Here is an 18,214-nt window from a genome sequence, read left to right as displayed (position 1 = left end):
ATAAAGACATCTACTTCACTGTGCCAAGTGGTAAGGAAGATTTTACCACATGTTGGATGTAGTAAAATGATCATTAGTGCGGGGCTTAGTAGCTGATGCTCTCAACAGATTGAATGCATTTAATGGCCGATCCTTCTATACAACAATAGTAGCGTGTACTCCTCTTTTTAAAAGCAGAATAGATAGAAAACACAGGGAAGTATGTTAACAAGTATGCCCCCCCCCCAATATTGGCTCCTAAGAAGTAGGGGGAAAAGCATTGTCATTGATTTAGGGAATGATTCTGCTTGATTGAAGGAAAGTATTCACAGGCTCTAACACTGTCCTTTCCACCTCAACCCCATTTTCTCCTATGAGCTTTGGTTTTGTCGGGTGAGCGGTCACAAATCAGAAATGTTGCTGTGTGCTGCTTTTCGTCAAGTGTGGTGGGTGTGTAACTGGAAATGAGGCTCTTTCTCGTGTGCCTGTATTTGTAGGGAAGATTAACCTGCCTACAAAAAAACACCTGCAGACCTTTTTGATTTATGTGCTTGTTATATTTGTATTTTGCCTTCCCTCCAACAGATGCTAAAGTGAGGATCATTAAAACTGAGGCACAACAAGTAAATGTTTGATGCTACTCTGAATCCCAAATGAACCCCTCAAAATTCATCATTAATTACTGAATTAAGGACACTGTACATGCTTCTTGAAAAAGATAAAATTAAAAGAAAAGTATTACCTGATAAAACCAGCATATCAAGTTCATTTCCAGAAAACGTGAAACTACTAATTACCATTTCTTAATCACTGTAAAGTAGGACTAGGCCATGTTTTAGGAAATCAACAGTGATAGTTCTGTTGACATTTCTGTTGACCAGTTAACGCAGTAGAAAGCCTAGCTAGCTACAAACGTTCAAACCATGTTTAGAAAAAGGTTATATCATCATGAAAACACCATTTACATAAGAATAAAGAAAGCAAAACAATTACCTGCACTGAACATTGGCTCCTTAGGCTTGCTGTGAAAATAATCAAGAAATATCCTTTTAACAAGACTTGCATGCCCATCTTTCCTCCCAAGCCCCACCCTCCTTCATGACCATCCATCTCAAATAAAGCAAAATTGCCATCCATTCAGTTCAGCAGGGATGAAGTTCTGGCTTTGTTTTTGATTCTGGCAGGCCCGTGCACAGCTTGTCTGAGGCCCAGGGTGGGAATCCCTGGATGGGCTGGGAGGCATGGGGCATTCTTGGCATGATTAAGGCGGGACTCAGAAGGGGCCCCTGGCCAGCTTTGCCCTCCATGGAAAGTGTACCCAGCTACCCCCCTGCACCATTCAGAATCATGCAACTATAACTGCATGAGGCAAGAGAATGGAGCTGTACATGTTTGTCCTATGTCCGTCCATCCCCAGTGTCCCACACTGGCCCCTCCCTAGGGATGGAAAAATCTGACAATTTCAGTTTCTCTCAGTTTCTCATTTTCCCAATCGTAACGTTGCTCCTCAACATTTCCACCTCAGTACAACTGAAAATAAACAAATCATGAAATGTCACCAGCATTTTAAGTGTGAATTTCTCCTAACATGCACGTTTTTGTATGCAATTTTGTCAAATCTAAACTTCTTTTCATAGCAATTTTCACAAATACAATACATGCTATTTTACTGAACATACGCTTTTCTAGGCACAGCTTACATGTATTTTTGACATCTTTCTTGGCTGGAGAAAAACACTGCAAAATTCAGAGATTTTTTTTTTTTTTTTAAAAAAAGAATGGCTAATTCAGTTCACATATTCATTTGGAAAGTGCAGATTAGGTACATTCACCTTTAAATGTGAACTGAATCAAATTTAACCTCCATTCTTTCCGCTCCCTAACACTAATTCAGCCCTGGGGAGCATGTCTGCAGCTCACAGAAAAGAGCGATGCAGGGCAAATTGCACAGCCCTCTCCTCCCTCGTGTGATTATAGCCTCATGGCCCTGAATGACCGAATACAACTTATAAATCATACCAAGTCATGTTGCTCATCTGTGCACAAAACTGTAAAAATATTTTCCTTCCTCGCCATCATTTCAGCTAAAGCTCTGGTTCATGCTCTTGTGCTCCCTTGCCTTGACAACTAAAGTTCTCTCTCGACTTCCCTTGTCACTTCCTAGTGATTTCTCTTCCATTCAAAACTCTGCTGCCAAAATCATTCACATTTCTCATCACAGAGACCACGGGACGCTTCTCCTCAACCCCAAACAAAGGCTTCCCATCCTCTTCTGCATCTAAGGCAAGCACTTTGTCGTTATTACTGAAGTTCTTCATGAACTCTTCCCAGCCTGCAATTCTGCCCGTTTCACTTTTATATCCATGGCTGGGACTTTCCTTTTGCCAAATGGACCACCCTGCAACTGCCAAGACGTATCCTGCTCTCTTACATTATTAAATTTCAACCCCTGCACCTCCACATGCCTAGAACTCAGCTCTACACAGCTGCATGGTACCACTTCTATCTTTCTCCAACTCAGAAACTATCTCTGAAGCATCTGACTTAACCTCCTGCTGTAGAACTGTGGCCTAAACATTTTCTCTGGGGTAAGTTCACTACTAAATATGAAAGACCACGTAAGATTGCTGAATGGGTGCCTGTAACCAGGGTTGGGAAGGCACCGAAGTGCTTGCCCTGAAAAACAATCGAGCCCTTTCAGTGAAAACAATTCAATTGGTTTTGCAAGCATTTGACAAGAATAGTTGCTTGGCTACAAGCATCAACAATCCCCAGTAAAAAAAAGATGCTATGAGATCATCATCTGCCACCAGCAAAGAAGCCTGCCAGGTCTTTCCTGGGTTCACTGGAACCCTCAATCAGCTGCTACCCTCTCCCCCTTCCTCAAGGCAAGGCTTTCCCCCCTCCCTGAAGATGGAGGGAAGACTAGCAAGGATGGCAGGAGTGGGGTGGCAGCTTGTTTGCGCAGGCTATGCATGCTGCAAAATGCTGCTGCTCATTCAGGCTCCCTCACCGCACTGCATTCTTCTGCGTTTGTTTATGTTCACTGCTGGTTATCCTTGCCCTTCCCATTCCTTCCCCACCCCCTCATTTCTCACTAGGAATGGACAAATCCATCGGTTTTTCTTTCTCTCAGTTTCTGCTTTTTTCCAGTCCAGATCTCCACATTTGCAATTTTTTTAAAAAAGTCCTCATGAAAATTCATCAGCATTTATTGCACATTTCTCCTAATGTACTCCATTTTTCTACGCCGTTTTGCCTGACACAGACATTTTTGCAAGCAATCTCCCCTGATATAATGCACTTTATATGCTATTTCCCTAATATATGTATTATTATGCACACTTGTTCCTTAAATACATTTCTTTTAAGCTGGAGAACTACATCACAAAAATCTGAGAAATGCAAATCCTAACCAAAGTAGATTTCTTCCCCATCCCTATTTGTCCCTACTTATTCCATGCCACATTTTTGTCTCCTCCTACTTTCAACATGTTGTTTGCAACTTTCTTGTGACAAGGGATCAGTCTTTTTGCTTTTGCCAAGTCTGTAAAGTGCCATGCACATGGGATTTAATAGTATTTTAATAACCGCAGCACCACCAAACGTTGTGACTAGCCTTAAGAGCCAAGTGGATATAGCAAGAGCTCCTTCCCTACCTTTCACTGTTCTTTTTACCACTAGATGAACTGCTTGTGGATCCCGCTCGATTGCGGCTGATTTTGGAATCTCCATAGCTTTCCCTTCGGCCTCCAGGAGATACACGCTCAGCTGAGTTGGTTCTTTTGACAGTGCTAACAGAAAAGGAAGCACACCCAATTATAAAAAAGAATACATTAGTTTGAGTCTACACGTCAAGCTCTTCAGAAGTACAATCCCCAAACAGTAATCTATGGTGAGCTGAAATTATTAATCCTTTAAAAAAAAGAAGAAGAAAAGAAAGAAACATGGGCAAACATGCAGAGGTTTATATTTCACTGTTTCAGGATGCATAACTTTTAACAAGAGTAAAAATAATTTACAAACATAAATGCAAATATAGGACCACATCCTGGTCTCAGTCCTTCTCAGGGACACACAAGCATCCCAATATTCCGTGGGAAAAATGTAGAATCTGTGTGGGTGTGTAGAGGGTCTTCTGCCCAGCAGAAACTGATACACATGGCATCATTTTCCCACTGGGGGTGCTGGGATCTGTTACCACAGCTCCAGACCTTCAGAAAGTATGCTTCACAAGGGATCTGGAGGACTGATCATCACCTTTCCCATCACCAGAGACATGTTGCTTGGCTCTTTGGGGAAAGGAAGTTATAGAGGTGGGGGAAGTGGTTTCCTTCATACTTTGTTTCATGTCTTAACAGGTCATTTGCCTTTTTCATTAAGAGATAGTCTGTAGCAATAACAGAACTGACTTGACTCTTTTCGAACGTTTTGTACTTTCAGTCTTGTTGTTTGTTATTAATATGTTTATAACTAAAAGGAAGACTGAATCAAGCTCACCTGGAACCTACTTGCAAGCAATGGAACAGGGGCACTCACTTCTGCCATTTTTGGTGACGTCCCTAGTCATGCTGATACAACGTCAACAGGCATGTTACGTAAGAATATATAACATATGGATCCATGCTTCTAAGTATTTTTTCCTGAAACTAAACTCAAGTTAAATGTTTTGTGCCGTAAGTCATTTAACTGGGTTTAGTTCAAGGTCATAAATATTTCAGTCGTGGTTCAATATCTTTCACTGAAACATAGTCATATTGTTAATCGGCTGAAATATATCAACACTTTAGATTGCTCTCATTAGGGCAATTGAGACCACGAGGCAGTGACCCACGCAACAAACTCTTCAAGCTCAGTAGGACTTTGGATTTCTGTTTTGAGAACAGCGGTTATCTCCTTTAGCAAACTGGTTTGGAAAATGGGGAAAAGTTCCAAAAACAATTCACAATACTGATTGGTAGTAGTCTAATTCCTCTTCGGGTACCCAAAAGTTCCCAGACAAATGAACTGAGAAGGCCTTACATATGGTATAAATAAAGATAATATAAGCTAGATAAACCTTTACAGAACTGGTCAGAGAGCATCCCTGGGTTTTGCCCTTGTGGGATAGCTCAGCAATGGCACCTTTGGGTGTCCCGATTAGGCCGCACACCTCCCATACATTTGCATCTAGGACTTGGATAAAAAACCGCAAGCAGATTCAAAGCGGCTAACAGCAGCACAAATTCTTGTAGGAGGGGGCTATCAATGGCTACCAGCCATGATGGCTGCTTTTCTACCTCCACAAATGGAGGCAGAAATTCTTCTAACTAGCAGCTGCTGGAAACCACAGGAGGGAAGAGTGCTCTTGGGATCATGTTCTGCTCACTGATTTCCCACCAAGCATCGAGTTGGCCATTGTGAGAACAGGATGGTGGATTAGACGGGCCATTGGCCCAATCCAGCAGGTTATTCTTATATTCTTATGTTAACAAGCACAGTTTCATTGCACATAAAATGTTTGCATGTAAAGGCATTCGGATCAGAAAGAAATCCTCACCAAGAAGCAAGAAACGTTAGTATAGAAATGTTAGTACAGAAACAGAGGAAACAACGTTAATACTCCTTAAAATGTAATATGAAAAGTGCTGGTTATGGGAACTTCCTTTTTCTTTCTTTCAACTACTCAAGCTTTTACTTATTACTACAAATACATACTACTGGTGATGCAAACTGCTAATTTCATTATGAATGATGGGAGACAGATGGACGAACGAAAATGACATATTACAATACTAGTAAGAATTCCCTCACCTTAGAGCAGTTTTTTTCAGTTTGCATGCATTGAGAAGACTCACAGACCTGCTTAATCCATGAATGAGAAGTGCATAAACAAAGCAGAATAAAAGTGAATGCAGTAAAAATAAGAATGTACAGACAGAGAACATTCATATAAAAAAAAGTTAAAATACAAGACGTATACATTTTTCATGCAATCAATATACAATCCTGCATATTATGTGAAGCAGAATTAAGGAACTAAATCATTTAACAAGTTCCTTGTTCAGCTACCTTGATTGTTCAAGCTAACCGATAAACATAGCACCTTGAGCAAAAGATTCTGAGAGCCCCACAAAGAGTTTGCAAAGCACTTTAATACATTAAGCGATGCTTTCTGTATGTAGACATCTCAGGATCTTTTGGTTTTAAAAGTTAAAAAAACAAAACAACAAAACTGGTGAATACAGCCAGCAGTAATCAATGGAGGACAGACAGGAAACTCAATACTAGAGCAGTAAAGGGGTGGGGGAGAGACAAGGAGGACAGTATAAGTTATACACACAGACAGACGTAGAAATAATGAATGGTGGTGTATAATTATTTGAAATGCCAGACATTCAAAATATCTTCACAGTACGTCAGGCAAGAAAGGAAGCAAATACTCTCCAATCATTCCAGCTAAAGATAGAATTCAGGTCACTGGGGGGGAAATGAGATGAAAAGGGGGACAACCATACACAGGAGTTAAGTTTTTAAAGAATCAACAGCACACAGTGACATGTGTTTTTTTTATAAAAGAGAGGAACATTTCGTAACCAAGAGAAAATCTGCCCTACCTTGAGTAAATTTCTGTATGATCAGTATAGTTCATATCAAGGGACAGTTGACAGTGCTGTTTTCTAGGAACATAAACCACCATCTCTTCTCGAATTTAGCATTATTCAAGTAAGAGGGAGGCAAATGCTGTATTTGTATGACTTTGGGGATTTTATGTTTGACCCTCTGTGGACCAACACATTTTCCCCCTCGTATAAATACATAAGAAATTATTTACATTTTGGGGTTCCTTTGAAGACAATAATTTCTTTCATATTTATGTTAAATACTTTAGTTACAGTGGTGCCTCGCAAGACGAAATTAATTCGTTCTGCGAGTTTTTTCGTTCTACGAGTTTTTTCGTCTTGCGAAGCGCCGCTGTGTATTGACGGTTTCCCATAGGAATGCATTGGCGGTTTTTAAAAAAAGGCGCAAGACGTTTCGTCTTGTGAAGCAAGCCCATAGGGAAATCCGTCTTGCGAAGCAACTCAGAAAACGAAAAACTCTTTCGTCTTGCGAGTTTTTCATCTTCCGAGGCATTCGTCTTGTGAGGTACCACTGTATATTATTTCCTTAAGATCACTCTAGTTATCAGTGCTGTCCCTTTTTGTTTTCTGGCCCAGTTTAGGCAATACTCCTGTTAGTTTCCCCTAAGAACCACATGCCACACTCTTGAGGGTATTGACGGGGGCAGATTTGACCCACCCAGTGATTTCTTGGGGTGCTGAAGGCTCAAACTACATATCCTACCTGCTGGACCTGTAAAAGTTGGCATACATGATGTTCCATCTCCCACCCTCTCATTTTGCACACTAAATAAGTGAAGAGGGGTATAATCATCCAAATTCCTCCCCCTCCGTCACAGCAGCTGGCAGGTGCTTCCCCATAGTTTGATCCCAAGCCATGGAAGAGTGTGCATGCATGTGTGCGTGTGAATGTGGTGGGTAAGTTTGGGACTGCACCATGTGGAAGTGGCTGCTATACTAGTTAGGGTGTGCGTGTGTGTGTGTGTAGGTGTGTGAGAGCATGCATATGCTTCAGGAAACCTGAACTACGTGCAATCAAAGTAGCAGGCATCCCAAAACTGCACAACCTGACTACCCCATGCAATCGCGTACTCCTGATACAGAGCACAAAACTCATAATTTTGAATACTGTAAAGACACCAGGTTGGAGCCTCAGTTTTCTTCCTCACACTTGGGCAACCAGAATAAGATCAGTCTTATGTTTTGCTGCAACTGGGTTAACAAACTCATGGGGTGTGTAAGGTGCTGGCAAAGAAAGTTTAGTAGAGACATGCATCACAGAGGGGGCTGCATGTACTTTATGTTACCTGCCCTGCAACCCCCACTTCCACACTAAATCTGGATTGTGTGACATGCATAAATTCTGCTTTTTCTACTTCTACTAATCTATGTCCTGTGCGCAAGCCCAAAACATTCAAACCGAACGAAGCAAACAAAGCTCACCCTAATCAGCTCCCTATCTCTTAGGTTAACTTATCCCACAAGATTGCTAAGAGACTAAAATGCCACTCTGAGTAACCTGAAAGGAGGCTGAAATACAAAATGAAGGCTAAAGCATTAAATAGAGACATCTTGGTCTTCCCGCCCCTCCTAATCCCCCCCCCCGCCCCGCTTTATTTGTCTTGGGGTGGGTGCGGGGGTTTTTTCCTTGTCTGTTTTGGGGTGGCGGTGCTAGTGGTTCTGAGCATCCCCACTTTTTCTTCTGTGAAATGGTACCCACAGCTGTTTTTCAGATTTCCAACGTGCCCGCAGATGTAATCTCTTTGCAATTAACTCTGCAGTTTAGCATCATTTCATTTCCCGTTATAGACCACAGGTGGGTCAGCCAAGTGACCTCCAGTTGTCATTGGCTACAATTTCCATCAACCCTGAATACTGGCCATGTTGGCTGGGGAAGGTGGGAGTTGTAGTCCAAGAATGTCCGGGAAGCACCATGTTGGCTACCCCTGCAATAGACTATGGAACAAGGGAAGGGACGCCCAAGTGCTTAAGATCACAGAATAAACATTTCCTGCAAACAGCACACAAAAGAGAGAGAAGAAAACAGGCTTAGCATTGTCTCATTACATACTTGCTCCCAGAGTAATTAAGCACGGTTGTGGTTGCAAACATTTATAACCTGTAAGGATAGCTTTGAATAAGAACTCAATACTTAAAAACTGCCGTGCACATAGAATTCATGAGCATGCCAAATATTGTAGGGTTCCCCCCACCCCCTGATGATTTAATGATGTTTTCTAGCCAAGTTACCTTTGCGCTGCCTAAGGTGACTAAATGAAAGCACCGCACCGATTCAAGCCGAGGTTAATAACACTTGCCTAGAGCCAACGATTTAAGAACGACAGGAAGTTTCATTATTACCCATGGGGCACTTCTCAACTCCCCATTCCTCTATTCAGATAAATTATTCAGAAGTGAAAACACAGTATATGATATCAGCTGTGATAAGAAGCGGCCTTGTACTCAGTCAGACCGTTGATCCGTTTACCTCACTATTATTTACTACTATATCAGCAGCAGTATACACAAGTACTATCAGCCACACTCCAGGGTTTTGGAACATTAACACTCCCAGACTGTTAGCGCACATTTGGGTTGCGCATATCTGATTTTTCTGTGTGCTCTTTTGTGCGTGCCTGACCACACAAGTGCTTTCAGTTGAACTCTGCCTTAATGTTTCCCATCCACACAGGTAAGCTGCGCTTGATGGGATACATTTGCACTGTGTGCTGTTGTCCCTGCTTCTCAATTACAGTCATACCTTGTTACATTTGCTTCAGGTTAAATCTTTTCAGGTTGCGTCCCGCGGTGACCTGGAAGTACTGGAAGGGTTACTTCCAGGTTTCGCCGCTCGCGCATGCGCAGATGCGCAAAATGACGTCACGTGCATGCGCAGAAGCGATAAATCGCGGCACACACACACGCAGACGGGGGTTGCTGCTCATGTTGTGAACAGGGCTCCGGAACAGATCCTGTTCACAACCAGAGGTACCAGTGTATTGCTCTTCCGCCCTCCCTGAATTCCAGAAACCTGAGGTCCATTGTAGGCAAGCACACGGACCTGTGTACAGTGCTGTTTTTAATACAAGTTATATATATATATATATATATTACACACACACACACACATATGTGCCAGACTTGTACAAAACAGCTGATTTAAAAGCATAAGTAGTGTGTGCCAGGGCCAACACTAGCCAACCAAGGAGCACCTTGCCAGCAGAAGGAGGGGATGCGGTGACAGATGGCACTCAGCAAAATGTCACCACATATGAAAAAAAGAAGAAGCTTGCCACACAATGTGCTTCGATTGAGTAGCATGCAAGTTTATGATGTACTCCCCCCCCCTTTACCACATTAAATTGGGGGGGGGGGGAGAAGAGCAGGTTGCCACTTGGATGAGGACAACATTGTGTGGACAATGCAAAAAAATAAAAAGCACATATGCACAAATACGCTTTAAACTGCTGTGTGAACATCACCTTAGCCAGAAGTATTTCCCAGGGAAAAAGTGAACCTGGAACCTTTTGTATTTAAAGCAAGGTACTCTACCACTGAGCTCATCTCCAAATCTTGTGATAGACAAGATTGAAAACATGGAAGTATTCTCAATGTTACAATCTATAGCAAAGCTTCAACTGTGGAGGACTTTGCACAAGGAGTTTGGCTGTCTTAATTCTGGAGGACCATGTAATATATTACAAATTAACAGGCACAGAGCATTTACCCTTGGTGTGCCCTATAAATGTGCAAAGTGGATGCATTTGTTTATTTCACCATCTGTACAAGCTGCAGGGAGTTGGCTCTGCACCCCATGGCTGAATCTGCAGTCTCTGAAGCTTCCCTGACTCTTAAAGAGGTTTTAGGGGGAAACGACATTTGCTGTTGCTCAGAGGCTCAGAGCAAGGTGAACATACTCTTCCTTCCAATCTTTGTTTTTAAGATATAAAAAGGCTATTTATGGATGTAGATATTTATAGGAATTTGTCCAGGTTAGTGTCAATAATTCTGTTTTACTATTACCATTTGAAGCTATTTCCTATCCCACTGTGCACACACAAAATATTATGAATAGTGTATTGGCTAACACACAACTTCATACATAAAACTGAAGTTAAAAATAAGTTGTTGTTTTCTGAAATGCATGTTTTGCTGCATCTGTCTTTGTATATTCTACTATCATTCCTCTAAACCATGGGTAGGCAAACTAAGGCCCGGGGGCCGGATCCAGCCCAATTGCCTTCTAAATCCAGCCCGCGGACGGTCCAGGAATCAGCGTGTTTTTACATGAGTAGAATGTGCCCTTTTATTTAAAATGCATCTCTGGGTTATTTGTGGGGCATAGGAATTCATTCATTCCCCCCCAAAAAATATAGTCCGGCCCCCCACAAGGTCTGAGGGACAGTGGACCGGCCCCCTGCTGAAAAAGTTTGCTGACCCCTGCTCTAAACCAACCTTTCTAACTGGTGCTGTCCTTCCTGGCTGGGGCTGATGAGAAGGCACCATTTTACAGCCTACTGTAAACGAAAGTTCTTAGCATACACTTATATCTGCCTCTTTGACAAAGTGTTCTGAGCCTCAGAAAAAAGATTTACCAGACAAGTGATGATGACAAGGTTACAGAGAGACTCACTCCTAATGGATTCAGGTGAATTTGAAAGTATAAGCATTGCCTGCGCCTGCATTAGTTACCAAAATTATTTCATCATTTGTGGAGTATCAATGCTCACGTGGACTTTGCAACATGCTCTATCATAGTATGGCAGGTGCATGATGACTACGCTGATGAGTTCTCGATCTGACCTCGTTGCCCATGGTAAGTTAGACTGGATGGGAGGGTCCAGTGTGTTAACACTTCTTCTGCTTTTACAGACACAACATGCCTCATGAATCTGCCTCCCATTTCCTGCCATATTAGAGAAGGAAGCACCAACATGCATATGCATGTTCCTTTGTGCTGGCAAGAAACTTGAATCCTGTGGGGAATCACACACACACGTTTTACACCAAGGCAACTGTTACAGCACGCTGCAGGCTCACTTTCTGGTTAGTATACCATCTCTGTGCTGTACAGACCCTAAACTCTCCCCCCACCACAGAGAATCCTTCATCTATGAATATCTTACTGTCATCCCAAAAGAAGCTCTGCTCAAAACACGACCACACTGCCAAGTGGCTTGGCGCAAGAACCAAAGAACATTACAGTCACTTGCCACTCAAAGAAATCATTCATTATTTATATATTTCCAGATTAAAATATTGGGCAGAGGCTAGTCAAGCAACGTGGCAATTTAGCATAAGTGCTTTTAGAAGATATGACTGGAAATTGTAAAAGCATCTTTAAAAAGTACCCTTACACATGTGAACAGTGGGAAGAAAGGGTTGGGATTTTGATCTCACTATGCTTTCGAGGGATTTCGCTGACTGCCTGTCATGGATGAAAATAAGCAAACTTCAGAAAATGAAAGTAATGGAAGAACAGGAGCCGTAATTTTATACAATTTGGCAATAGAAAGAAAACTACTGGAGGAGCTACCTATCAAGCGTATTTGATACTCTTGTTGGTTCGGTAAAGAAACAAAGGCACTCATTTTCAGAATAGATTACAAAATCCCTAAGTAGACATTTCCTGCTCTTAACCTCAAATTACAGAGGAAAGAAAATAACAGCCTAATTATGCGCTCCTTTAGAATTCTTGCAACAACATTAATCCTGATTAATTAATCTAGCATGAATAAAGTTGAAGATATTTCTACAAGGTTTCCAATTGTAATTTGGCTTAATTATCTAGAAATTTATCTCGAAAGTTTCACCCAGAGAGCACAAAATACTCAGAGGAGCAGTTTTAGATGCTGAAGGCAGGCAGGCAGTAATATATATATACACCAGATAGATAGATAGATATTGAATACCTTTTTGCTGCTGGTGACACAATTTCTTTTCTGGTTCCTGATGGAGAAGGTAGAGAGCCACTGGGTTTCTTTGGTAGAACAGTTCCATTATTAACAGTAGTCTTTAAAGGCAGTGTTTGTACAAGGGGTCTTGCTGTTAAAAAAAAGAAAAAGAGATGATCAAATAGAGGATTACAAGTATACAGTCTGTCTGATGAAAAAAATAAAGGGTTTGCAAATGTTTCTGTGTGTCTTCATAGCTGAAGGTGCCCACACTGAGTCAGACCACTGGTTTATCGAGCCCAGTACTGTCTACACTGTCAGCAGCTCTCAAGGGTTTCAGCCAAGAAGTTTCTCCCAGCCCTACCTGTTGACTGAACCTTGGACCTTATGCATGAAAAGCAGAACATTTACCATTGGGCTATGACACTTCCCCCACATTATGAGAAATAAGGATTATTTCAGTCTACAATCAGGGTGCAAGTAAGTAGCCTTAGAAATTGCTTCCTAAACTTTAAACTGCAATCCTACATGCTCTGTGCACAGAAAACAGGAAGTGGAGTGGGTCTTCACTGGGGACTGCACAGGAGACCTCAGCTCTAGATGGTGGCATAGCATGGTTTGCCAGATTCCGGGGCAGGCAGGTGCACATGTGCGCCAGGGCAGGTGGGGAGCAGAGGGTGACAAAGCTCGCCACACCAGCCCGACCCTCACTGCTGCCAGAGCACCACCCTGATTGGAACCAAGTGGGGCTGTACTGTGCCATCTGTCTGCCCTAGCAGGGTGAAGCCCGGCTTGTCAATGCGGTCCTTGGATCATCCCAGCTTCATAAAGTGGTTCAGGGCTGACAGGATGGCATGAGAAGGACGCAGCAGCCATGCCCCCTTCAGTCCCAGCCTCATCAATGAGATCAGCTCATTTATCAAGCAACTGCCCAACTTTTCCTACTGAAATCTCTGGGGCATTAGCCTGGGCAGTATGTATGGAGACAACAAGACACGCCTTTCAGCCTCGCTGATGTGGTCCAAAGGAAAGCAGAGCAAGACATCTGCTTAGCGGCAAAAGTTGCCAGAAGGAGGTGTACAAGATTTGTGTAAGGTTTACTCCTTAGTTGTTTCTTCTCCCAAAGATGTCCCTCAGAAAGTAATAATGAACAGAGTTTACCTAATAAAATGTTAAATGAACTGTCACTCATAGATCTGATTCATCCAAAAAATGATTCATTTTTCAAAGCATGTACCAGGATATATACTAGATTATCAGTATTTCATGTCTCACCTTCTGAGACATCAGAAAAGAAGAAAAATGATGTGGTCAACCTTCAGGAGTGTTGCAGCCACAAATACATAGGTCTTTCCATATATGGAATGCTGAACAAGGTTTCTTCATATACTATGCAGGACACTGTCGGGTACCTTAGGAAAAGGAACACTTTCCTAGCCAGAGCATGCTTCAGATAGACTAAACACTTCAAAATCAAACTGCAAGTTTGATCAACTGTATACCATGAAAAGAAGTTGAGACCACAAACTTCTGTCAGATAATTCCAAGGATTCAATATACTTGACTGGTCCGAAAAATATCAAAATTATTGCAACATATGCTCAGGTCTAAGGAGTGAATTTGAGAGGGAATGTTTGAAATCGATACCTTTGGTAGGTCCTTTCTTGTTCTGCATGGCCTGTTGCTCCTCAGTAATGTTCAAGCGCCTAACAACATCTGCCAGAGCAGACTTGAGCAGCTGGATGTCATCTTCCTGCATCTGAACACGTTGCTCCAGCGAAGCAATGCGGTCTGTCACCTCCATGCTGCTAGCGGCAGAGGCACTGTCATCTAAAAAGAGTATTTTAGAAAGATGGGGTTTTATTTCGGAAATTTGTCATGAGGTTTAAGGAAACATCGTCACCTGAGAACTTTTACTAACCATACAAACTATTTCCCCACTATTATCAATGTTAAGATTCAATTGCAGAAAGTTGTTAGAAGCCAAGCTAAATTTTAGATCTTAAAAGCCTACAAAATCGACCTTCAGAGTTTTGTTCATTGTATCATACTTTGCTATGCAGAACTTTTATTTTCAAAGGAGAACTAGATTGTAACAAAGAAGTCAATCCAGCATCACTTCTCTTTCTTTTAAGGTGTAAAAGCATGACGTGAAAGGACAAAATGAAATAAAAGACTTTACAGCAAGGTATTTTTCACCTTGGTCAAAAGTCAACACAGTACATGTTCAAGAGCCCAATACAAATGCAAACAAAACATTAAAACATGGCTATTTTTATATAGGAACAGTTATAGTAAGATTATGGACCTTACCGACCACCAGTTAGTCATCAGGGTTTGATACTAAAACAGGCCCCAATGATTGAAATGTGAAGTAAAAGAAAATTCCTCAGCCAAATCTAATTGCATTTAGAAACCGCCATGGGGCTCAGCAGCAGATCATTTTGCAATATAGCTGTATGAGGTATTAATCCCAAAATTAAGATTTAACAGGCACTTTGGCATTCATATAAGATTCCACAGACATGAAGCATGCCTTGAAGAGACATAAGGCCTACACTGATCTAATAAGCTTGTACTTTAACTCAGCTGGAAGTAACAAGAATTAGCATACTGGACAGACAACCCCATCGCAGACTGGATGTAAAACATCATAAAACAAGCTCAACTTAGCAAGCATCCTTCTAAATTCAATATGACTTTACATAGTTCCAGTCAATGAGTTTGACTGGAATTTGGTCCCGTCCCCCCACTTCAGCAATTCCATCAACAGTGGTCCCTCTGCACTTGACTCTTCCTAATGCATCTTTCACAGCCTTCTCCTTGTCCACAGCAAAAATACAGACACAAGCATGGGTTGGATTCAAAATTTACTTCAAAATGAAATACATCAGTATTGTCAATTTAGCCCCCTTCCCTAATTCCTTGATACCAACACCCTCTGCAAAAATGGCTGGGGTGAAAGACAACAAGGGAGGCGGACGGTACTTTGTGCTAGGTCAACCCTTTATACTAAATACTTGGGTGGGCGTGAAGCTCACATACATCCAACATTTTTCATTCCCAGAACAGAAGTTGTGCCAGCGTGAAGTTAAGCTGTGGTGGTGGCTCAGCAGACATATAACTTTTTTAAGGGCGGCAGAGCACAAGTGCAGGTCTACAATGAGAAATAAATTTATTATAAGAACTGAAGCCAGACAGCAGCTACTGAAAACAATGAGACAGCAATACAGGTTATGTCTGAGTCCTGTCCAATACATTTTAATGTTATCCCTTCTCCTCCCTTCTCTTCTTGTACTTATCTTCATAAGTTTCACCTTTGTGCATCGTTCCTCCTAGATTTGCATGCATTAGGAATCCTCCCCCGAAGAACTATACTTTGGGAGCGTCTCCACCCCCATCGTTCAGCCCAGACACTGAGGTCCAGCGCCGAGGGTCTTCTGGCAGTTCCCTCACTGCGAGAAGGGAAGTTACAGGGAACCATGCAGAGGGCTTTCTCGGTAGTGGCACCTGCCCCGTGGAACGCCCTCCAATCAGATGTCAAGGAAATAAACAACTATCTTACTTTTAAAAGACATCTGAAGGCAGATTTTTTTGAATGTTTAATGCTGTATTGTGTTTTTAATATTCGGTTGGAAGCTGTCCAGAGTTGCAGGGGAAACCCAGCCAGATGGGCAGGGTTTTATTTATATTATTATTATTATTATTATTATTCCGAGACCTTTGAGGGAACTATGTCTCCAATGAGCCACCAAGCCCACTTTTTACACACACCACTCCAGGAAAAGAGGAGGGTTGTTTTGGGGATCAGATAGGGCAGATGGGTACGGAAGCATCCTCTGATCATAATCCAAAATGGGGGGGGGGGGTTAATGGGTCTTAGAGTTAACCTCTCCTTTGGAGGAAAGCTTTTAAGAGCCCCAGAAAACAATTTCCAAGCAAAATTGGGAGGAATTCAACTTATTTCCTTGGAATGAATTCCAACTGTGTTCAATGGCACGTATGTCTGGGACTGAAGCCTGAACGATAAGAGTCATATGATGTATGTCTGTAAATTGCCTTGGGAGATCTATGTGGTAGGCAATTCACAAGTTAGTAAACAATAAATAATATAGCAAGAAATATTCTTCAAATAACGTTTGAGAATGACACATGTTTATTTAAAAATCCACTAGAGAGGTGTGCCAGTTATCTCTGGGTACACCATATAAGCTGTCAATAGCTGTAGAATGTCTTCATTAAAAAAAAAAAAAAAAAAGTTTTTCAATTTAAATACTGCCTAGACAAATTTTTTTAAAAATAGTATTTCCTGGCTTTTGTTTCACAGACATAAAGCACACGCTCTTAACATTTAGCTCATCGCTGAGGACCATATGTTCCCAAAAGAGTGTTCTGTATAAATGGGAATGCTCATCACGCTGCTCCTTTTCTTTCCCTGCTAATTAATCCATGATCTCACTGGAAAGATTCCGCATGACTCTCTCCAGGACAATACAGGGTGATTAATCCATCCCCACAGTACCTTCCAATTTTAAGCCATCTTGTCGCTGAACTGAGCAGAGCATGAAGATGTATCAGAAATGTGATAACTATCAAAGGCTGCGCTCTCAACAAGCAGGCCCAGCTTACCGTATTTTTTGCTCTATAAGACTCACTTTTTCCCTCCTAAAAAGTAAGGGGGAATGTGTGTGCGTCTTATGGAGCGAATGCAGGCTGTGCAGCTATCCCAGAAGCCAGAACAGCAAGAGGGATCACTGCTTTCACTGCACAGAGATCCCTCTTGCTGTTCTGGCTTCTGAGATTCAGAATAATTTTTTTCTTGTTTTCCTCCTCCAAAAACTAGGTGCGTTTTGTGGTCTGGTGCGTCTTATAGAGCGAAAAATACGGTGTATATATAATGGAGATAAAATCAAGGCTTTCCAAGAAAGGTAGTTTAGAATAAATATCTTCCACTGCTATTTGAGCAGGCAGATAAATTTTAAGAACACAAGAGCGAGAAAACTTTTTGAGCAGCCATCGGGAAACTAACATCCGCAGTAGCTAAACCTGCGGAATATTTACAGTATTCCAAGATGCCTCATTTCAAACAGGGGTCTCATGGCTACACAGGCTCAAGAACAGGTAGAGAGAGGAGACTGAGCTATGGCATCTGTGGGAACCTGGGCTTCTTTTTGTAGGAAACTCAGCATCATCCTACAACTCAAGGGTTATGGAACATTTGGCATTGATGAGAGTTGGAGTCTACCAACATCTGGAAGGCAATAGGTTCCCCACTGCTGCTACCACGACTCACTGTGGTATCTGAAGCCAACAGTTATCACTGAAAGTAGGCACAATGGACTGTGTGGACAAAACGGTTCTCTAAACAAGGGTGCCTGGTGTTTTTCTGCAGGGGAGGTCTCCCCTAATATTGTCTGCAGCCCCTGTTTTTAAGCGCTCATGAAATGCACTCATCTGGGTCTTTATTGTTGCAGCTGCAGCTTTCTGGAATCAGTTAGCAGGCAGATATGTTTTAACCGCCCATTTCACATCAGTGACTTCTATTCACGGGGGAAGGGAAATCCAGTGTTACTATCCCGATACTAGAGAGAAGGGAGTTTACATTTAGGGCTGACATTTTCAGCTGTAGTCCTATGTATCTCATAATGCTTAGTTTCACCCACAGTTCACACTGCTGCCATTTGGCTAGTATTACTCATGTACACATTAAGAAGGCCTTTAAAAGGGAATAATACCTTT

The 18,214-nt window shown here is 41.9% G+C and overlaps 1 protein-coding gene across 7 annotated transcripts in view; it reads right to left on the bottom strand.

Annotated features, from left to right (window-relative positions):
• EML1 (EMAP like 1) overlaps positions 1-18,214 on the bottom strand; it is a 132,595-nt gene that overhangs the window by 35,344 nt on the left and 79,037 nt on the right. For 4 of the 7 annotated variants that reach the window (XM_083435348.1, XM_083435347.1, XM_083435345.1 and 1 more), the window contains exons 2-5: positions 14,123-14,305; positions 12,494-12,626; positions 3,639-3,773; positions 973-1,001 (exon numbers count right to left, since the gene is read on the bottom strand). In XM_083435348.1, the coding sequence (XP_083291474.1) occupies positions 973-1,001; positions 3,639-3,773; positions 12,494-12,626; positions 14,123-14,305 (480 nt within the window). Of the gene's footprint in view, positions 1-972; positions 1,002-3,638; positions 3,774-5,772; positions 5,821-12,493; positions 12,627-14,122; positions 14,306-18,214 lie in introns of all 7 variants that reach the window. The other 3 variants (XM_083435344.1, XM_083435342.1, XM_083435343.1) reach the window with 1 other exon arrangement.

This window comes from Podarcis tiliguerta, assembly GCF_965153285.1.
Source record: "Podarcis tiliguerta genome assembly, chromosome: 1".
NCBI lineage: Eukaryota > Metazoa > Chordata > Lepidosauria > Squamata > Lacertidae > Podarcis > Podarcis tiliguerta.
Note: the sequence above shows the minus strand (reverse complement) of the source record. Positions and strands in the feature narration are given on the sequence as shown.